Source organism: Phocoena sinus, chromosome 14, assembly GCF_008692025.1.
Source record: "Phocoena sinus isolate mPhoSin1 chromosome 14, mPhoSin1.pri, whole genome shotgun sequence".
Taxonomy (NCBI): Eukaryota; Metazoa; Chordata; class Mammalia; order Artiodactyla; family Phocoenidae; genus Phocoena; species Phocoena sinus.
In genome coordinates, this window is record NC_045776.1 from 54,231,600 (window position 1) to 54,254,668 (window position 23,069).

Below are 23,069 nucleotides of genomic sequence, written 5' to 3' on the forward strand. Positions count from 1 at the left end.
GTAACAAGAAGATATCAATATAAACCCCAAATATCTGGGAATGAAACAGCAGACTTCTAAATAATTCATATAGGTCAAAGATAAAATCACAGAGGAAATTAGAAAATATTTTGAAGTGAATGAAAGTGAAAATACAAAATATCAAAATATGTGGAATGCAACTAAAGCAATGATTCAAGGCAAACTTATAGCTTTAAGTGCTTATATTAAAAAAAATCTAAATTCACTGACAAAAGCTTCTACTTTAAGAAGTTAGAAAAAGAGCAAAGTAAACCAAAAGGAAGAAAATAATAGAGAACAGATATCAACAAAATAGAAAACAGATAGACAGTAAAGAATATTAATTAAGTTAAAAGCTGGTTCTTTGAATATACTTGACATCAATTCATGTGTCTAATAAGGGGTTGATATCCAGAATATAAAAGAACTCCTAGGGAATTCGCTGGCGGTCCAGTGGTTAGGACTCCAGGCTTTCGCTGCCAAGGGTGCAGGTCCAATCCCTGGTCAGGGAACTAAGATCCCAAAAGCCGTGCACCGTGGCCAAAAAAAAGAACAAAACTCCTAAAACTCAATAACAACAACAAAAACCCAATTTAAAAATGAGTGAAGGACATGAATAGGGACATGAACAGACATTTCTCCAAAAAAGACATACAAACGGCCAACAGCACATAAAAATATGCTCAACATCATAAATCATCAGAAAAATGCAAATCAAAACCACAGTGAAACACCACTCACACCCATTAGAATGGCTGTTAAAAAAACAAAAACAGAAAGTAAGTGCTGACATGGATATGGAGAAACTGGAAACCCTTATGCATTGCTGGTGGCAATGTAAAATGGTACAACCACTGTGGAAGACAATAAGGCAGTTCCTCAAAAAATTAGAACTATCATATGATCCAATAATTCCACTTCTGGGTATATTCCCAAAAAAACTGAAAGCAGGGACTGGAACTGATATTTGTACGCTCATGTTCATAGCAGCATTATTCACAACAGCTAAAAGGTGGAAACATCCCAAATGTCCATTAACAAAAAAATATATAAATAGGCACTTCCCTGTTGGGGGAAAAAAAAAATCATTCAGGAGATAATGGTGATAGTTACAAAACAATGTGAATGTACTCAGTACAACTGAATTGTACACCTAAAAATGGTTAAAGTGGTAAATTTTATTTTATGTATATTTTGCCACAGTAAAAAAAAAAAAAAAACCTACAAAAAAAAGCTGGTTCTTTGAAAAAACAACAACAACAAAATAACAAGCCCCTAGCAAGAAAAGGAAAGAATACAAATCACCAACATCAGGAATGAAAAAGGGCATCACTTATCATCACAAATCCTACAGACATTAAAAGCATGATAAGAGAATACTATGAACAACTTCATGCCAATAAATTTGACAAGTTGTATGAAACAGACAAATTTCTTAGAAAATACAACTTGCCAAAATTGACATAAGCAAAAGCAGAGAATCTGAAAATCCCTGTTATCTATTAAAGAACCTTATATTATTCCTAAAAACCTTCCCCAAAAGGAAACGCCAGGCCTAGATAATTTCACTGGTGAATTAATTCAAATACTCAAGGATGAAAAACCACTGATCCTATGAAAACTTCAACGAAGAATGTATAGCAGATGGATATATATGGATGTATAGCAAATGAAAAGATTCTCAACATTATTAGTCATTAAGGAAATGCAAGTTAAAACCTCAATAAAATACCACTACACACTTAAAAGAATTCCTAAAATCAAAAATCTGATGATATCAATGCTAGTGAGGATATGAAGCAAAGAGAGTTCTTATACTTTGCTGGTGGGAAATGCAAAACAGTACAACTACTTTGGAAAGCAATTTGGCATTTTTTTATGGAGATAAATATAACATTAACCATCAAACCAAAAATACCATTCCAACATGGAAATTTAAAACTCTATTACAAACAACTCTTAAGCAAATCTCTAGAAAACCATGATATATCAAAGAAATTTCACATCATGACAATTACAACACAACATATCAGAACCTATGGTATGCTGCAGTGCCCCAAGAAAAAAAATCATAACATTGAATACTTCCATCAAAAAAAAAAAAAGAAAAAAAAATGAACTAAGACAACTCAAAAAGTCAAAAAAAGAAAAAAACAGAAGGAATAAATTAAAATGGATTAAAGCAGAAATAAGTTAGACATTTTTAAGGTAAATTAATTTCAAAAACAACTAATAAATTAGGCAAAGCATTAGCTAATCTATCAAGGAAAAGGAAGTAAACATAAATAGTGAAGGCAAAATAACCACAGAAACAGACTATTCATAAACAAATTTGAAAAATTAGATGAAATGGATAATATTCTAAGATAACATAATTTACCAAGATTAACTACAAAAGAATTTTTTTAATCTAAAATTGATTTCCAAAGAGGAAAAAGGAAAAGCTGTCAAAGAAGTATCCCCACAAAAAAAGCAACATACTGAGATGGATGCAAAGGGGAGTTCTACCAAACTTTTAAAGAACAGATTACTCCAGAGAATTGGGGAGAAAAAAGAAAAACTTCCAACTTCCAACACTGAAATATGTAAATATCTGTATATAATTATATATATAAAACAAAAAAATTAAATATATCAGACCAATCTCACTTACGACTGTTCCAAATAAAAGAGTAGCAAACAAAATCCAGCAGAACATTTAAAAAATAATACATCATGGTCATTTGGAATATATACTACAAATGTAAGGTTTACATATGATTAAAAATCAAAGGAAAATATTAGGAGAAAAATCATCCATTCAATCTCCATAGATGCTTTAAAAACATTTGATAAAATTCAGTAACCACAGTTGATAATAACACTCAATAAATAAGAATACACAGAAACTTCTTTAACATGATATTTCCAACTCAGCCCAAAACCCAGTGGAGAGGAAATCATCTCCTACAAAGTCAGGGACAAGGATAGATATTCTCACAAACGTTACTTAATATTGTATCATATTTTCCAGCCTATACAATTAGAGAAGATAAATAAATTAGGGATATAATAATTATAGAGGTGTAAGTAAAACTATTAATATTTGCAAGAGTTATAATTATTACCTGAAAAATCAAGACATTCAATTTTTTTAAATTAATGCTAGATGTATATAAAGAAAATTTTACAGAATAACAACAGAAACTTAAACAAATGGAAAGACACATTTATGTTTTGGAGTAGGATCACAACATCTTAAAGATGCTAATAGTAAACGTTTATAAATTTGATTGCCATAAAAATTTCAACAGGTTAGTTTTTCTAACCAGACACTAAAATTGATCCTAAAATTCATGTGGGAAAATAAACAAAAAGCCCAGGAAAATTCTGTAAAAAGTAGCAATGATAAGATGGCCCAGGGTGGGGGGTGGGGGGGGTGGAGGGTGGGGAATAAGTAACTACCACATAAGATATTAAAACATATTCACATTATAAAATCTCAAAAGAGATTGGCAAATAAATAGTGAGACAAACAAGTAAGACTTAAAGTCCAGAAATAGGGCTTCCCTGGTGGCGCAGTGGTTGAGAGTCCGCCTGCCAAGGCAGGGGATGTGGGTTCGTGCCCCGGTCCGGGAGGATCCCACATGCCGCGGAGCATCCCACGTGCCGCGGAGCGGCTGGGCCCGTGAGCCATGGCCGCTGAGCCTGCGTGTCCGGAGCCTGTGCTCCGCAACGGGAGAGGCCACAACAGTGAGAGGCCCACGTACCGCAAAAAAAAAAAAAAAAAGTCCAGAAATAAACTCAAATACTTATGTGAATTTAGTATATCAAGCATCTCATATAAGGAGGGAAAAACTGCATGAATAATGGTAGGACATATAGGTAGTCAACTGGATCCATACCTCACACTGTATACCAGGATAAAGTCTAAATGGATCAAGATATAAATTTGAAATAAAATCATAAATGTTCTAGAATAAAACATAGAAAATTATTTTAAAACCTTGAAGAAGGAATACTTCTCTAATTATGATTCCAAAATTCAGAAGTCGTAAAAGAAAAAAATGATAAATTCAACTAAATGAAAATATAATATTGTCTGCATGGCGAAACCAAAACCAAAAAAAATCATAATTAAAATTAAAATGACAAACTGGGAAAAATATACTTGTAATTTACATAATCGACAAAGACCTAATTTCCCCAGCATATAAAGAGCTCCTATAAATCAGTAAGAAAAAGAACAATCCAATTTTTTTAAGTATGCAAAGGAAACAAACAGTTCACATAAGAGAAATACAAATGAATTTTAAACATACATTACAATGCTTAACTACATTCATAATAAGAAATGCAAATTAAAGCCATACTAAAATACTATTTTTCAACAATTAGACTGGCAAACATCAAAAACTATAATATACTGTAATGGTGAGGATGTGGGAAAACAGGCAAAAGTACACATTTCTAGTGTGCTAATAAGATGATACAAACTCCATAGCAGCAATTTGGCAGTATCTATCAAAATGTTCAAACCCTCTGACCCAGAAATTTGACTTGTCGAAATTTATCCTGCAGATACCACACATAAACATAGAAAATGACATGTGCATACTATACCTAAATGTCAGCAATTAAAGATTAAGTAAATAAAAGTAGGAAAGACAATGAGATCTAAAACAATTTGAACCCTCTGTTTCCTCTCATTTCTTTAACTCCCAGATCTCAGTAACCTCTAAGTTCTAGAAATACATCCTTCATATTATTCACTTTCTTCTGCCACTATCTTAAGTTGTTTTACCTACTGACAGTAGGCTTTTATAACTCAGAAAATTTCTGGACTTAACCAATATAGCATAAGTTTACTTATGTTAAATATGTAAATGAGAAGTACATGAGATTTTAATAAAAATTGGTTTAAATTGTCCATTACAATAAAAGTAATGATAAATCACTCCAGTGTTAAATTCTAACCTTGATCAAAATGACTGCTTGAGGGACTTCCCTGGTGGTGCAGTGGTTAAGAATTTGCCTGCCAATGCAGGGGACACGAGTTCAAGTCCTGGACCAGGAAGATCCCACATGCCGCAGAGCAAGTAAGCCTGTGCACCACAACTACTGAGCCTGCGCTCTAGAGCCCGTGAGCCACAACTACTGAGCCCGCAAGTCACAACTACTGAGCCCGCGAGCCACAACTAGTGAAGCCCACACACATAGAGCCCATGCTCCGCAACAAGAGAAGCCACTGCAATGAGAAGCCTGTGCACCATAGTGAAGAGTAGCCCTGGCCCGCCACAACTAGAGAAAGTCCGGCAGCAGCAATTAAAACCCAACACAGCCAAAAGTAAATATAAATAGTAAATAATAATTTTTTTAAAAATGACTGATTGATTTTTAAGAACATCCTTATTTACGTTGTCCTTTTATTTATACTAGTTCACATTAACCTTCCAAAGTCATCAATGAATATTTTACACCGTACCTTTGTATGGTATTCCATAGCATCCAATTCACCTTGATTGAAAACAACACATCTCTTACGCTTCTAAAGAGTAAATTACAGGGAAAAAAATTATGTGGCCATCATCAAAATAATGATATTTTGAAATATATTAGTACTTCCTTTTTCATCACATTTTCCATATTGTGTATCTCATTCTTTAAGAGGTAATACCTACTGAGGTCGAAATAAGTGCAAAGAGTATGGACTGGGGAGGTAAGATTTCCCAAATAATAATTATTATTATTATTACAAACTTAATGGGTGATAAAAGGCCATGTAGGCGTTATCTACTATTAGTAAGAACTAGTATGACATAATAAAATGGCACTGACATCCATAGAACACAAGGAAACTGTGACACTGTATAAGAGTCACCAGTGTCATCTATCAGTTGATATATGGTATAATTATTCTGAACTTTCTTAATTTCTACAACAAAAACAATTTGCAATGTACTTTTAATAGATCTTTATGTGTAATCTGAGGATTAGGTATAAATAAGATATATTAACACTGTTCTACATCTAACAACTCCATAGTAAAGAACATGTAAGTCTGCAATATAGAGCAGGGACTTTGTACTTTTCATTGCTGAAATCTCAGTGCCTACATGGTGGCATAACTCCTAGCAGGCTAACAACAAAAGTTCTTTGGCTGAATAAATACATGGACTCTCTATTACTTTCCTTATTCTAATTCTCAACACGCTTTCTTATTTAGTATCTTTCTTCCCCACTCAGTTGTAAGATCTAAAAAGGCAGAGATTATATTTATCTTGTTTCATCACTCCTTGTACAACAGCACATAGAAAGATCTGAAACATTTATTGGGTGAATAACGAATGTAATTCCTATCTCTAACAAAGAAAATGTTAATATGATCTATCTGAAATGGACTTTGTATAATCACCTCTGAGCTCTTCAAATACATAAAAAGTATTCATGCATAATTTATTTGACTATATGGCACTCTCAAAACTTTTGATTGCACCAATGTGTATACAAATATATATATTTTAAGAATATATATTTTCCATAGTAGCTGTCTAGTTTTATCACTAGAAACTTTTCAAAAATATCACCCTTCTTCTAAACATTTATTATACAAGCTTACCCCCAAAGGATAAATCTCTAAAATTCCCCCTTTATACTGCTTTAGAATTTTACAGAGAAACATATTTTTGAGCAAAAATAGGTGTAAAAACATGCAATTAATATGAAAACCTAGGCAGACAGGGTTTCTTTTTTTGTTACTTAGTTTTGTTTGTTTAATTTACAGAGCATTCACTTTTGAATCAACTTTGCTTACTTCTGAAATATGCAAATTTGGTCTTCTAAGAATGGTAGAATGTTAGCAAAAAGTTAAAAATCACTCTGGATGTGCTAAAGTCTTATTATGCTTTATTGACTATTCTTTATACTTAGTAAATCACAAGATATTTGTGATGCGGGAATAATAAATTTGTGTTCTCTGTAGAAAAATTTAAATTTCTTAAAACTTATTACCTTCCCACTAACAGAAATGGAGATTTCTTTCTTAACATCATTTACTAGATCTTCCTTTTCATTACTTTGTTGGCATTCTTTGTGAATATCAGAAGTTATATAAGGTTTGGTGACATCAAACAGTTCAGATCGAAAAACATATTTTTGTATGAGCATTTCACAATTTCCTCCATCATCATTTTCTGGCTTAGTGGTAGAAGCAATACAGGTAGCAGAGGCTCCAAAAGAGGACATAGAATCCATGTGAAGAGTATCAAGGTGAACAGAAGAAATAGGCTCATTTTTACTGCAACAAGGCTCATGATGCTGGTGAAGTTCATAACTTATCTTGTTAATGAAAGAAAGATGATCCAGTAACCATCCTGGCGATAGCTCACGCACCACAGACATTCTTCCTTTAAAACAAACAAACACCTCTGAGAATTAGACACTAGAAGTAAAACCCAACTTTCCTAATTAAGTTCTAAACTCAGACAGGAAAGGAGACGTGCCCAAAATTACAACTGGTTGATGGCACAATTGCTACAAGACCCAGGTATCCAGACTTCGGCTCTGAGTTCCCCTCCCACCACCCACCACTCTCCAAGTTTGGGGCTGTGTTTGCCTCTGAGTTCAAACGCAGGTAAGGGGGGATGTCATATTTTAGCAAAGTAACCTACTGTGCTCAGGTCACTTTTCTCTCCTAATTCTCGGCCCCCCACTGGATCCTCCAGCTTTCCGCAGGCCACCGCTAGAGCACCTGGAACCCCAGAGAGCACTCATGCCCTGAGCCCGAACCTTCGCGGCGGCCTCAGCAGCGCGACCCTGGGGCCGACTGCGCCCACACTGGGCCGTCACTATCTCCTACCTCGCCGCCTCCCTTGTCAGAAAAGTGCACCCCGCCTTCCCAGACTTGCTTCATGAAACAGCACCCATCTAAACAGTGGTCCTGAAAGACACTCCTTTCAGGGCAAAGGAAAAAACAAATCTCCTTTTCTAACAGTCAACGGGAGCCGCCATGTTGCTGTACGGAAAAAACGTTTCAAGGGCTGCCTGGAGCGCTCTGCTCGCTACTCAGGGACGTAAAGCGCTTGGGTGTTCACAGCTAAATTTAAGGGTCGGACCAGACTTCTCAGAGGACGCTTACAGCTTGCCGGAACACGCCCGAGCGCGCCCGTGAGGCGGCGGCACTTCACAAACACACAGAGTTCCGGCGACGAGCGGCGCCCGAGAATTGCGCACGCGCGCGCATGTCGTGCGCGATGACGTCAGCGACGCCGGAGATTTTAAAATTCGAACGGCGCCGGCGGGTGGAGGAAGGAGGTTGTGTTTTGGCGGCTGACGTTTTGTCTAGCGGGCAATAGCACGGTTTCAGCAGTTCGGTCCCTGCGTCGTATCGGGAAGCTGGAAGAAAGGTGACTAATGACTTTGCGTTAATTTTGTTCCGGCAGCACTGGGCTAGAGGGAGAACGCCAGGGCGCCAAAAAGTTAGATTCACGGGCCCTGAGGAGAGACGTTTTGGTGTTTGCTGTTGTAACCGGCCCCCGGGCCCCATCTGTTCTAGGCGCTAGTTTCCCGGAGTCCAATAAATTTCTTATGGCAGTGATTTTCCAAGGGAGAAGGGGAAGGCCAAGGTGACACCGGTGGGGTGAAGAGGACATGGAGAGAGGAAAAGGGGAAGAATTGATGGGAGCAGGGAGAGGAAGGACGAGATGAAGAACTGTTTCCTATGGTGCGTTTGAGATACTAGTGTAACATCCTGGTGGCCGTGTAAGGAGTACATCTGAAAGTCTTAACCTCAGATTTTAAGAGTACATTTTAAGTGGAGATTGGGAGTGGACAGATAGGTGAGAGTGGAAAAGTTTAATAGATCAGAAGCGTATACTGAATAAGAAATAGCCAAACAAAGAAGTAAAGAGTGTAATCAGTTTAAAAGACAAAGGCGAGCCCCAAGAAGTAAAAGGATAACCACAGATGTCCACTTTCTTGGAAACCAGGGCAGGACCTGGAAGGGCTAGGTGTATAGTGTCTAATGCCTCAGAGTTAAGATAGGATCAAAAGATTTGTCAGTCATGAGTATCTCAGGAGGCAACCGTTTCAGTAGATGGAAAGGGAATGAGATGTGAATGTGGTCTAAGAAAATGGAAACAGTCTTTAGACCAGATAATTTATTCTTGATGAGAGGGAGATTGAAGCACGAGGGGCAATAATTGAATAATGTAAATGGGAAACAATAGGTTAAGGACAGAGCAGGGGAGATGGATATTAGGAAAAGAAAACTAAATAGCTCTGCTCCAAGACCAAAGAAAATGAAACATCAGAGGTAGTTCTTGTCAGTAGCCTCTGACTTCCCATTGAAATAGGCACAGCCAACAGTGGTGATGTGGTCTGAGTTAGGATTTAGGAGTTTAACTACCATAAATACCCTGTGAAGGTAGGAATCATACCTTATTCACCTTTGTATTGTTTGCATTGCTTTCACACTCCCTTGTACATGGTAGGCAGTTAGTAAGTGTTTATGTGTGTTGAATTTTTTTTTTTTTTTTTTTTTGCGGTACACGGGCCTCTCACTGCCGTGGCCTCTCCCGACGCGGAGCACAGGCTCCGGACGCGCAGGCCCAGCGGCCATGACTCACAGGCCCAACCGCTCCACGGCACGCGGGATCCTCCCGGACCAGGGCACGAACCCGTGTCCCCTGCATCGGCAGGCAGACTCCCAACCACTGCGCCACCAGGGAAGCCCTGTGTTGAGTATTTTTAAATGGAGTTAAATAGATAGATGTTCCCTGCAAATTAGGACTTCACCTTACATGAACAAGCAAAGATAGACCAGGAAAGATTATCTTGAAAAAACAGTGAAACTTGGCTGCCTTTCTGTTTGAGGGTAAAGATAATAGTTGTTGCTTAATGTACCATCTGTGTCTGGAAAGACTTGTTCATTACCAAATTCGTGAATGCAGGTCATAAACATGAAACGCAGTTCATTTTCTACCGGTGGTGCTGGCCGCCTCTCTATGCAGGAATTAAGATCCCAGGACTTAAATAAACCAGGCCTCCATACCCCTCAAACGTGAGTACCTATGCCTTATTGTCTTTGGCAAAGAAATCTGTAAAGGAGGTTAATACAAAGATGTAGTATGAGTCATATTGTGATGAATCTTATCTGTTCTCAGTGGTACCTAATTTGGAGTCAGTGAAGGCCAAAAAATGGGCATGTTACTAGGTGTTGTGTTTTATCTCATTTGATAGTTAAATCTCCAAAGCCACGTCTTTTGCTAGGCAATCCCTGAGGGACTGCTAATTCCTTTTCAGCACTCTTCCACTCATTTATTTTCCTCCTTTACTGTAGAGCTGCTTGTTTGAGCAGGTTTTCTGCTGTAACTATTTACTGAGGTGTATCCAAGTAGCATAGTTCTCAATGAAAGGTATTATTTGCCCTGACAATTAGCTGCAGTTTAGTAGCAGCATACAGAACACCACTTCTCCAAACTATTTCCTCAGGATTCACTGGAAAAAAAAGGTGCCCCAAAGAACTTGCTGTCACTATAGTCAATATCCTTTAATGATCTGTAATTGAAAAGAATCTGAAAAAGTATGTGTGTGTGTGTGTGTGTGTGTGTGTGTGTGTGTGTGTGTATCTCAATCACTTTGCCATACACCTGAACCATTGTAAATCAACTGGACTTCAATTTTTTTAATAAAAAATAAAATGAGAGGGAAAAAAGAACTTAAAATCATAAACTAATTTTTCCCTATGAATGAATTTCTTACAATTAAGAGAAGGCTATTTGTAACCATGTTGAGTGCTATCATTCCTTCTCTATTACCAAGGTACAAGTTACTTGCTAACTGTTCTTAAGTTACTTGGGTTTACATAGTATGAGCCTCTGCTACTTTTAGAAATTTGAAATATTTATACATTTTTTTCTTCTGAAATCAGAGAAATGTTTTGTACTGTTGCACATTACTACTCCAAAAGATTTGTGCCTTGAATTGCATTCAAAGCTAAAAGGTTGCCTTTGTCAATGTTTCTGGTCTGTAATTGACATAATGTATGTTCTTAAGTGTAGCTGCAGTCTAATAAAGAGCGAGCCTCAAAATAAAAAATTTTAAATGTGGCTATCATTCTATGATTGAAAATATCTATTTTTAAGTTATTTCTTTTCCTTTGAAGTTGTTATCCATAAATGTACATATTTTAGGATAATTAAAATTACAATGTAGATATGGGGATTTTTCCTCCTTTTTTCTTAACATTTTAGTGTTAAAACTCATACTATGTTGTAAGCCTATCCTATTTTTGATAGCTATGATTGCTGCTAAAAATTTTCACGATTTTGAATTATTCTTATAAGTAATGAGGAAGAGGGGTTGGTTCCAATGTATTTACAAAAGTTTCTTGAACTAATATTTTTCCACTTATTTAAAGAGTTTGTTTTTCTCCTTTTCTTAAAGCAAAGAGAAATCAACCTTTGGAAAATTGAGTATTAACAAACCCACATCTGAAAGAAAAGTCTCTGTATTTGGTAAAAGGTAATGATTTTTTTATTAATTCTAATGGAAGGGATTCTTATAGCCATGCATTGAGCTAGATGCTGTCAAAGTACAAAAAATTAGATGGCATGGTCCCTTTCAAGAGAAGGTTATAATCTAGTTTTCCTCTGTTTTAAATGGTTAAAATGGTTATATTTGCTTTAGGTTATGCTGAGATATATCAGCACATTTAGACCACTATTTCATTGTTACAAGTGAATACTTGATTGAAAATTCTACACATAGCTTTCACATACTATGGAATCATAGCATTTTAAAATTAGGAACCATCATCTAGTCCAACATCTTAGCCAAAGACTTTTTTTTACTACAATATTAAGGACTCCAAAGAGCTTTTATCTTGTGGGCTGTATCTGTTGATATTAACTATATTAGAAAATAAAACTGAGAAAAAAAATTAGTACATATTAATTCAGTTTAAAATAACAATAACCCAGGACTGCGCTTGTGATCCAGTGATAAAGAATCCACCTTCCAATGCAGGGGACACGGGTTCTATCCCTGGTCGGGGAACTAAGATCCCACATGCGGCAGGGCATCTAAGCCCACGCACCACAACCACTGAGCTCGCACACCTCCACTAGAGAAGAGAAAACCTGCATGCCACAACTAGAGAGAAGCCTGCATGCTGCAATGAAGAGCCCACACATCGCAACAAAAGATCCCCCATGCTTCAACAAAGATCCTGCGTGCTGCAACTAAGACCCGAAGCCGCCAAATAAATTAATTAAATAAGTAAATATTAAAAAAAAAAGTAAAATAAAATAACAGTAACCCATTACATGTTAATATAAAATGCTTTAATTTTTTAAAAATAAAACTATTTCAGTAAGAAGAGTGACATTTATATTTTTGCAAATCTCTTTAATGTCTGGCTTAATAAAAGATAGCTGAATTCCCATATCTGCCTTGGAATTCAGTCTGTTATAATATCCGACGTCATGTAGCCAACCTCTGGAAAACTCCACTGTACACTCAACGAAAGAATAAGAATGAAAGGTGTGAAAAAAATCTTAATTTTATTGGGAAAATAGTTTTGACTTCTCGATCCCCTAGGGCACACTTTGAGAACCACTGTCTAGAGTAGATCAGTAGTTGCCTAGGCTGGGGGTAGGGTAAGGATTGACTGGTAAGTGGGATAAGATTTGAGATGATGGAAATGTTTAATATCTTGATCGTGGTAGAGATTACACAGGTGTAAATATTGTCAAACCTCATCAAATTGTATGCTTTAAACAGGTGCATGTTATTCTAAGCAATTATACCTCAATAAAGTTAATTTTTTAAAGAAATTTCCAACTCCAAAATAGAGAAACTGTTCATCTCACCAAAAACAAAATATAACTTTGTTTTAAAACAAATGTTTATTTAATTATATTTTGAAAATATTTAGAGATGACATATTTGTTACCTTATGAAAAGTCTTTGTCATGAACCCAAGTTAAACTGTTTCTGGTGTTTATTCTAGTTGATAAAAAATCTTAAGGCATTTTTGTAATGTAACTTTCATCTCAGAGCTGAATGTCAGAGATACTGATGCTAATGATTATAAAATCTAACTTTTGCTGAGCATTTTTGTAAGCCAGAAAAGTGCTATTTTATATCTCTTTTACTCAATCCTCAGAACTGCCCTATGTGTAGATACTGTTATTGTCTTCATTTTAGACATTAGGAAATTAAAGCACAGAGGTTAAATAGTTTACCCAAGGTCATACAACTAGTAACAGAGACAGAATTTTTAACCAGACTCTGCTTCTAGACCCTATTCCCTTAAACTACAAGTTGAATGATACAGTATTTTGATTGGTTGGGAAATTCTTTTATAATTTGGAAAGCTATCTATTAGTACAGTTTTGTGTAGAATAAGAGCTGAGTCTATACATGTGTTCTTTCCTAGTAAAAAAAAAAAATTAAAGATTAAGTAATAGCAGTATGTAGAAAAGTGTATCTCAAATAGCAAATTCTCAGGGGAAGAATTAGCTAATTAGCTAGTTAATCAGAGCAGTGGCATCAGAGAGCCCAAGGTAAAGAACTTTTAGATCCTGGTCAGGAGAGAACTTGAAAGCAGCAAGTAAACATGCAGGGAGAAATTGTTTTGATGAACAGAGTTCAGACATTACAGCAGTGTTCATTGTAACTCAGTTTTGTGGCATCTGTCCAAAAAGGAAAAGTATTGTCCCAAGGATATTTAATAAACTACAATGGTTAGGTAAATTGGGCCACAAAGAGAAGCAAAAGAAACCATTATAAAGATTTAAACAAATGATGTTTTATTTTGAGAGGAGGGGCTTAAGATGGAGCATATATGCTATAGCTATTAATGACTAAAAAGTAGCAACATATATTTATGGTAAATAACAATCAGATACATAATAGTGCATGACACAATAACGTTTATGAAAAAAAGCACAATCTTTCAACATCTCAAATTTTCCTGCAATAAATAATGGTAAATAAAGCAGTTGGAAATGAAGGAGCAATCATGGAGGGGCAAGTAGGTTGTTGAAAGGATCTGGGTTATTGAATAGACCTGGAGAACAGTTGGTACAGAAGACCTAGTGGACTCAAAATGCACAGTTTTAGAGGATGATGTATGTGTTAGTAATGCAGGGCACCAGAAGTGTACTTTTCTTCCCACCTCATTTTATACTTTGATCTTCATTATTTGCTCTTTTTTTCTCTGCTTTGAGTAAGAGAAATCTTAGTTAAATGAAAACCAAAGAATTGAACTTTAATGTTTGGTGCTGATGTTAAAATATAAAATTGCCTTGAAATAATTTAGGCTTGACCACAGAAGGAAATAATTTTGACTGACTTTTTAAAAATATGTTTACAGAACTAGTGGACATGGATCCCGGAATAGTCAATTTGGTATATTTTCCACTTCTGAAAAAATCAAGGACCCAAGACCACTTAATGACAAAGCATTCATTCAGCAATGTATTCGACAGCTCTGTGAGGTATTTTATAATCTTAACCATTCGAAATTGTGAGTGTTTTCTTAAGTATTCTTCAATAATTTTCCTATTGTAAAATGTTTGATGTTTCATAAAAATTATTATAGTTTCTTTCAGAAAACGGTTATGCATACAGTGTATCCATGAAATCTCTACAAGCTCCTTCTGTTAAAGACTTCCTAAAGATCTTCACTTTTCTTTATGGCTTCCTGTGCCCTTCGTATGAACTTCCTGACACAAAGTTTGAAGAAGAGGTTCCAAGAATCTTTAAAGATCTTGGGTTTGTATGTTATATTTCTCATTCGCCTAGAGAGATTGTTGGAACACAGAAAAGAATGAAACTCAATAAGTGTGTAAAGATTTTGAGTTAGAGAAATAATATATTTTAAGATGGTCACTATGGGCCACATATGCAAGATAAATTGAAAAGGCAAAAAAAACAACTTTTTGGAGATTATTACTGAACTACAGATGATAGATCATAAAGCCCTCAACTACTGATGTGATGAGGAATAGATAGAATAGGCTAGCTACTGCAGATTTTATAGAAACAGAAAAGATAGGATTGAAGGCCTGGTGAAAATGGAGTAAGAAAGTCCAGAAAAGCCTATGTAGAATAAACACAGGGAGAAGTGGATTTGAGGAAGAGAAATACATACATGTGGTTTATTTGGGGTACATTGGATTTGAGGGAACAATCTTTCAGGAGAGAAGTCCAGCATGTTGGTTGTAAATCAAGTTCTGCTTAGGGGATATGTGTACAAAGTAATCTCCAGAGAAATAAAACAAAATACACAAAACCATTTGAGGGTAAGAAGACAAAGGAGAGAATCTCAACAAGTATCTTCTAAACAAGTCGAGACTGATGGTATATATGTGGAATTTTTTTTAATGTAACTTCTTGCTTAATTTAGCCATTATTTTTACAAAATTAACATACTGGCTTATGTTTTCTGATTTTTCATAGGTATCCTTTTGCATTATCGAAAAGCTCCATGTATACAGTGGGGGCCCCTCATACATGGCCTCACATTGTGGCAGCCTTGGTTTGGCTAATAGACTGCATCAAGGTATTTGATTTCTCATTTTAATGATATATATAGGAAAGATTTATTTTTACCTCAGGGTATTTCTGTTTCTCTCCCAATCTTGCTTTTACCAATTATCTCAAAATCTGCATCAGTTTTCAGTTTTCAAAGCACTTTTTATTTTAAGTTCTTCAAAATGTTAATATATGATTCCAGAAGTGAGGAAAGGAAATATCACAATGGCAAGGAGATCATTTGTTTTCATGAGGTTTTACAGCTCAAAAACAGACAAACAAACAGAAAAAAAAAAACCACAGCAAAATAAGTCAGTAGGAATTTCCCCCATATCATGAATTTGGTTTTCTTCCCCTTTTTATTTAAAGTCCATATTCATTGCAAAAGTTCTGGAAAATACAGAAACGCGTACACAGAAATTGGTATACTCATAATCCCACAACTCAGAGGCAACAACTTAAAACATTTCTTAGGATATAGTTTTAAAGGTGCGTTTTTGCTATGCAAATTATGTGTATATTTTCAACTTTTGATACATATTGACAAATTTCCCTCCAGAAAAATTGCACCAGTTAAAAGGTCCTCAACAATGTCTGAGAATACCCATTTTCCCACATGATAGGCATTATTGTTTTAAAATTCTTACCCATTTGGGAGGTGGAAATGTAGTTTGTTTTAATATATTATTAAAGTGATGATGTTTTTGAATGATTTATCATTATCATTGCTGTTTCTTATAACTTGCTTATATGTGCTTTTTTGGCCTATTTTATATTTATTTCTTTCTAGTATTACTATAAGCCTTTATATTTGAACTCCTTACATATTAAGCTTATCGATGTTTTTAATAATTGACAACATGACAAGCAAGAGATAATATTTTTGTATTTGCAATTTTTGTTTTTAAACTTGAATATTCACACATTATAACTGCATATTCATGTCTTTTGACTTTTTTATCTTATTTGCAAGATCGCCATTTTGTATGTCAAAAAGAGTTGAATTGGGTAAATAAGCTCTTATGTATATGGTGCAAATGTTTTTCCCTCATTATCCTTTTGATTTATGTGCTGTATTTTAATTGGTTGCAAATGTAAATATGTACATTGTTACCTAGTCTAATGCAGTCTCTTCCTTCTATAGCTTCTGAGTTTCCTGTCCTACTTAGTGCTGGAATCCTTAGAACTAATACTGTCCCCTGACATTCTCTTGGCCGTCAGCAAGCCCATAACTAAATGTAGGCAGACACTGGGGATGGCTTTTGACCCAGGAGATGTACTGGTACATTCAGCACCACCAATTTTCAAGAGAGAAGTAGAAATCCACTACCATAGTCCATTAACAGAACTTAAGTTTTATTGAACTTTATATATAACTTTTATGCGTTCAGTTTGCCTCTCCTCAGTGGTACACGTGGACATTGGGTAACCACCTCTCTGCTCTTCCCTCCAAATACCACTATTGTCATTAGAACACCTTACCCTTGTTTGCCTAAGCAGCTTAGGTCATTGTTATGTTTTAGGGAGATAGCATTTCCACAGTGATACAGGAGCTTCTGTATGGAGTACCTGCTTTGGCTTCTATCGGGGAGGGACCTCTTGAGATGCCTCCAAGTCCATTACATAGACTTGGAGGCATAGATTGAAATCCTCTCCTTCCTATCTTAATTTGCTTGAGGTAGTGCAACTGAACACTATAACAATGTAAGAATCAATGAGAGAGCATTCATAGGTTTCTTATGCTTTCTTTCCCGCTTAACAGAATCCTAGGTAATTAGCCACACTTAGGATGGTCTCCTTTACTCCCATGTTTTTTAAAAAGTGCTTTCGCTTTTTTCCATAGTATTTTTATGGCTTCTTTGTATTGTGTTTAAATCTTAAACCATCTGCAATTTATTTTAACATTAAAGAAAAGACAATTTTATTTTTTAAATGGCTCATTCATATATCTCAATACCTTTTATTGGATAACCCATCTTTTCCCCTTGTTTTTTTTTTTCTTTAATTTTGTTGAGATATAATTGACATACAGAACTGTAAATTTAAGGTGTACAGTGTAATGACTTGACTTACATTGCCAAATGATTACCACAGTAACTTTAGTTAAAATCCATATCTCATATAGATGCCAAAAAGAAAAAGGAAGAAAAATGGTTTTTTTCCACATGATGAGATCTTTTATGATCTACTCTCTTAGCAACTTTCAGATATACCAAACAGTAGTGTTTGGTGTATACACATGTTGTATATTACATTCCCAGGACTTATTTATCTTATAGCTATAAGTTTGTACCTTTTGACCTCTATCCAGTTCTCCTACTCCCTAACCCCCTGCCTCTGGTAACCACAAATATGATCTCTTTTTGTTGGCTTGTTTTTTCAAAATTCCACCTGTTAGTGAGATCATGTAATATTTGTCTTTCTCTGTCTGACTTATTTCATTTAGAGTACTGCCCTCAAGGTCCATCCATGTTGTCACAAATGGCAGGATTTCCTTCTTTTTATGGCTGAATAGTATTCCATTGTGTGTACATATGTGTATGTGTGTATATATATACACATATACCACATTTTCTTTATCCATTTATCTGTCAATAGATGCTTAGGCTGTTTCCATGTTGTAAATAATGCTGAAGTGAACATATATGTACAGGAATCTCTTCAGCGTAGTGATTTTGTTTCCTTCAGATACATACCTAGAGTGGAATTGTTGCACCGTGTGGTAGTTCTAGTTTTAATTTCTTTAGGAACCTCCATGGAAACCAGTGTTTTCTGTGGTGGTTGTACAAATGTACAACTACACTAACAGTGCACAAGGGGTCCCTTTTCTCCACATTCTTACCAGCATTTATTTCTTGTCTTTTCCATGTAAGCCATACTCAAAGGCATGAGGTTTTCACTGTGGTTTTGATTTGCATTTCCCTAATAATTCGTGATGTTGAGTACCTGTTGTCCATTTGAATATCTTAGTAAAAATGTATACTCAGATCCTTTGCCCATTTTTTAAATTTCATTATTTCTTGGCTATTGTTGTATTACTTCTTTATGGATATTGGATACTGACACCTTATCAGATAAATGCTTTGCAAATATTTTTTCCCATTCCGTAGGTTACCCTTTCATGTTGTTGATCACTTTTTTGCTCTGCAGAAGCCTTTTAGTTTGATATAGTCCCATGTGTTTATTTTTGCTTTTGTTGCCTTTGCTTTTGGTCTCAAATCCCAAAAAATCATTGCCAAGACCACTGTCAGGGAGCTTACCGCCTGTGTTTTCTTCTAGGACTTTGTTTTGTTTTGTTTTTAACGTCTTGATTGGAATATAATTGCTTTACAATGGTGTGTTAGTTTCTGCTGTATAACAAAGTGAATTAGCTATATGTATACATATATCCCCATATGCCCTCCCTCTTGCATCTCCCTCCACCTTCCCTATCCCACCCCTCTAGGTGGTATCAGAGCACCAACCTGATCTCCCTGTGCTATGCAGCTGCTTCCCACTAGCTATCTACTTTACATTTGGTAATGTATATATGTCAGTGCTACTCTCTCACTTCGTCTCAGCGTACCCTTCCCCCCTCCCCGTGTCCTCAAGTCCATTCCCTACATCTGCATCTTCATTACTGTCCTGCCCCTAGGTTCATCAGAACCTGTTTTTTTTTTTTTTTAGATTCCATATATATGTGTTAGCATACAGTATTTTTCTCTTTCTGGCTTACGTCACTCTGTATGACAGACTCTAAGTCCATCCACCTCACTACAGATAGTTCAATTTCATTTCTTTTTATGGCTGAGTAACATTTCATTGTATATATGTGCCACATCTTCTTTAAACATTCATCTGTTGATGGACACTTAGGTTGCTTTCATGTCCTGACTGTTGCAAATACTTCTGCAATGAACATTGTGGTACAAGTCTGTTTTTAAATTATCGTTTTCTCAGGGTATATGCCCAGGAGTGGGATTGCTGGGTCATACGGTAGTTCTATTTTTAGGTTTTTAAGGAACCTCCATACTGTTCTCCCTAGTGACTGTATCAATTTACATTCCCACCAACAGTGCAAGAGGGTTCCCTTTTCTCCACACCCTCTCCAGCATTTGTTGTTTGTAGATTTTCTGATGATGCCCATTCTAACTGGTGTGAGGTGATACCTCATTGTAGTTTTGATTTGCATTTCTCTAATAATTAGTGATGTTGAGCAGCTTGTCATGTGCTTCTTGGCCATCTGTATGTCTTTTTTGGAGAAATGTCTATTTAGGTCTTCTGTCCATTTTTTCATTTTAGTATTGAGTTTCATAAGCTGTTTATATATTTTGGATTTTAATCCTTTGTCCATTGATTCATTTGCAAATATTTTGTACCATTGTGAGAGTTGTCTTTTCGTCTTGTTTTTAGTTTCCTTTGCTTTGCAAAAGCTTTTAAGTTTCATTAGGTTCCATGTGTGTATTTTTGTTTTTATTTCCATGACTCTAGGAAGTTGATCAAAAAAGATCTTGCTATGGTTTATGTCAAAGATTGTTCTTCCTATGTTTTCCTTTAAGAGTTTTATAGTGTCTGGTCTTACATTTAGGTCTCTAATCCGTTTTGAGTTTATTTTTGTGTATGGTATTAGGGAGTGTTCTGATTTCATTTTTTTACATGTAGCTGTCCCATTTTCCCAGCACCACTTATTGAAGAGACTGTCTTTTCTCCATTGTATATCCTTGCCTCCTTTGTCGTAGATTAGTTGACCATAGGTGCGTGGGTTTATCTCTGGGCTTTCTATCCTGTTCCATTGATCTATATTTCTGTTTTTGTTCCAGTACCTAACTGTCTTGATTACAGTAGCTTTGTAGTATAGTCTGAAGTCAGGGAGTCTGATTCCTCCATCTCCGTTTTTTTCCCTCAAGACTGCTTTGGCTATTCGGGGTCTTTTGTGTCTCCATACAGATTTTAAGATTTTTTGTTCTAGTTCTGTAAAAAATGCCATTGGTAATTTGACAGAGGTTGCACTGAATCTGTAGATTGCTTTGGGTAGTATAGTCATTTTCACAATATTGATTCTTCCAATCCAAGAACATGTTATATCTCTCCATCTCTTGGTATCATCTTTAATTTCTTTCATCAGTGTCTTATAGTTTTCTGCATACAGGTCTTTTGTCTCCCTAGGTAGGTTTATTCCTAGGTGTTTTATTCTCTTTGTTGCAGTGGTAAATGGCAGTGTTTTCTTGATTTCACTTTCAGGTTTTTCATCATCAGTGTATAGGAATGCAAGATATTTCTGTGCATTAATTTTGTATCCTGAAACTTTACCAAATTCATTGATTAGCTCTACTAGTTTTCTGGTGGCATCTTTAGGCTTCTTTCTATATAGTATCAAGTCATCTGCAGACAGTGACAGTTTTACTTTTTCTTTTCCAATTTGTATTCCTTTTATTTCTCTTTCTTCTCTGATTGCTGTGGCTAGGACTTCCAAAACTATGTTGAATAATAGTGGTGAGAGTGGACATCCTTGTCTTGTTGCTGATCTTAGAGGAAATGCTTTCACTTTTTTACCATTGAGAATGATGTTTGCTGTCAGTTTGTTGTATATGGCCTTAATTATGTTGAGGTAAGTTCCCTATATACCCACTTTCTGTAGAGTTATTATTATAAATGGGTGTTGAATTTTGTCCAAAGCTTTTTCTCCATCTATTGAGATGATCATACAGTTTTTATTCTTCAATTTGTTAATATGGTGTATCACATTGATTTATTTGCATATATTGTAGAATCCTTGCATCCCTGGGATAAATCCCACTTGATCATGGTGTATGATCCTTTTAATGTGTTGTTGGATTCTGTTTGCTAGTATTTTGTTGAGGATTTTTGCATCTATATTCATCAGTGATATTGGTCTGTAATTTTCTTTTTTTGTAGTATCTTTGTCTGATTTTGGTATCAGGGTGATGGTGGCCTCATAGAATGAGTTTGGGAGTGTTCCTTCCTCTGCAAGTTTTTGGAAGAGTTTGAGAAGGATGGATGTTAACTCTTCTCTAAATGTTTGGTAGAATTCACTTGTGAAGCCATCTGGTCCGGGACTTTCGTTTTTTGGAAGATTTTTAATCACAGTTTCAATTTCATTACTTGTGATCGGTCTCTTCATATTTTCTATTTCTTCCTGGTTCAGTCTTGGAAGGTTATACCTTTCTAAGAATTTGTCCATTTGTTCCAGGTTGTTCATTTTATTGGCGTAAAGTTTCTTGTAGTCTCTTAGGATGCTTTGTATTTCTGCAGTGTCTGTTGTAACTTCTCCTTTTTCATTTCTAATTGTATTGATTTGAGTCCTCTCCCTCTTTTTCTTGATGCATTTGGCTAATGGTTTTTCAATTTTGTTTATCTTCTCAAAGGACCAGCTTTTAGTGTTATTGATCTTTGCTATTGTTTTCTTTGTTTCTATTTCATTTATTTCTGCTCTGATCTTTATAATTTCTTTCCTTCTGCTAACTTTGGGTTTTGTTTGTTCTTCTTTCTCTAGTTCCTTTAGGTGTAAGTTTAGATTGTTTATTTGAGATTTTTCTTCTTTCTTGAGGTAGGCTTGTATAGCTATAAACTTCCCTCTTAGAACTGCTTTTGCTGCATCCCATCGGTTTTGGATTGTCGTGTTTTCATTTTCATTTGTCTCTAGGTAGTTTTCTCAAGTTTACTGAGGTTTGATTTGTGACCCAAGATGTGATCTATCCCGGAGAATGTTCTGTGCACGCTTGAGAAGAAAGTATAATCTGCTGTTTTTGGATGGAATGTCCTATAAATATCAATTAAATCTGTCTGGTCCATTGTGTCGTTTAAAGCTTGTGTTTCCTTATTAACTTTCTGTTTGGATGATCTGTCCATTGGTGTAAGTGAGATTTTAAAAGTCCCTTACTATTATTGTGTTACTGTCGATTTTCTCTTTTACAGCTGTTAGCAGTTGCCTTATGTATTGAGGTGCTCCTATGTTGGGTGCATTTATATTTATAATTGTTGTATCTTCTTGGATTGATCCCTTGATCATTTTGTAGTGTCCTTCTTTGTCTCTTGTAACATTCTTTATTTTAAAGTCTATTTTAACTGCTTTGAGTATTGCTACTCCAGCTTTCTTTTGATTTCCATATGCATGGAATATCTTTTTCCATCCCCTCACTTTCCATCTGAGTGTGTCCCTAGATCTGAAGTGGGTCTCTTGTAGACAACATATATATCGGTCTTGTTTTTGTATCCATTTAGCAAGCCTGTGTCTTTTGGTTGGAGCATTTAATCCATTCATGTTTAAGGTAATTATCGATATGTATGTTCCTATGACCATTTTCTTAATTGTTTTGGATTTGTGTTTGTAAGTCTTACCCTTCTCTTGTGTTTCCTGCCTAGAGAAATTCCTTTAGCATTTGTTGTAAAGCTGGTTTGATGGTGCTGAATTCTCTTAGCTTTTGCTTGTCTCTAAAGCTTTTGATTTCTCCATCGAATCTGAATGAGATCCTTGCCATGTAGAGTAATCTTGGTTGTAGCTTCTTCCCTTTCATCGCTTTAAGTATATCATGCCACTCCCTTCTGGC

The 23,069-nt window shown here is 35.7% G+C and overlaps 2 protein-coding genes across 5 annotated transcripts in view; one reads left to right on the forward strand and one right to left on the reverse strand.

Annotated features, from left to right (window-relative positions):
* Positions 1 to 8,199, reverse strand: part of METTL4 (methyltransferase like 4) — a 30,424-nt gene extending 22,225 nt beyond the window's left edge. For 2 of the 4 annotated variants that reach the window (XM_032603570.1, XM_032603573.1), the window contains exons 1-3: positions 7,838 to 8,099; positions 6,991 to 7,385; positions 5,465 to 5,527 (exon numbers count right to left, since the gene is read on the reverse strand). In XM_032603570.1, the coding sequence (XP_032459461.1) occupies positions 5,465 to 5,527; positions 6,991 to 7,380 (453 nt within the window). In that variant the 5' untranslated portion in view covers positions 7,381 to 7,385; positions 7,838 to 8,099. The other 2 variants (XM_032603571.1, XM_032603572.1) reach the window with 2 other exon arrangements.
* A 48-nt stretch (positions 8,200 to 8,247) lies between these two features.
* The window catches only part of NDC80 (NDC80 kinetochore complex component), a 53,230-nt gene continuing 38,408 nt past the window's right edge, over positions 8,248 to 23,069 (forward strand). Inside the window, exons 1-6 of the mRNA XM_032603683.1 lie at positions 8,248 to 8,384; positions 9,930 to 10,039; positions 11,425 to 11,502; positions 14,360 to 14,483; positions 14,588 to 14,760; positions 15,448 to 15,550. Coding sequence (XP_032459574.1) covers positions 9,939 to 10,039; positions 11,425 to 11,502; positions 14,360 to 14,483; positions 14,588 to 14,760; positions 15,448 to 15,550 — 579 coding nt within the window. The 5' untranslated portion in view covers positions 8,248 to 8,384; positions 9,930 to 9,938. The remainder of the gene's footprint in view (positions 8,385 to 9,929; positions 10,040 to 11,424; positions 11,503 to 14,359; positions 14,484 to 14,587; positions 14,761 to 15,447; positions 15,551 to 23,069) is intronic.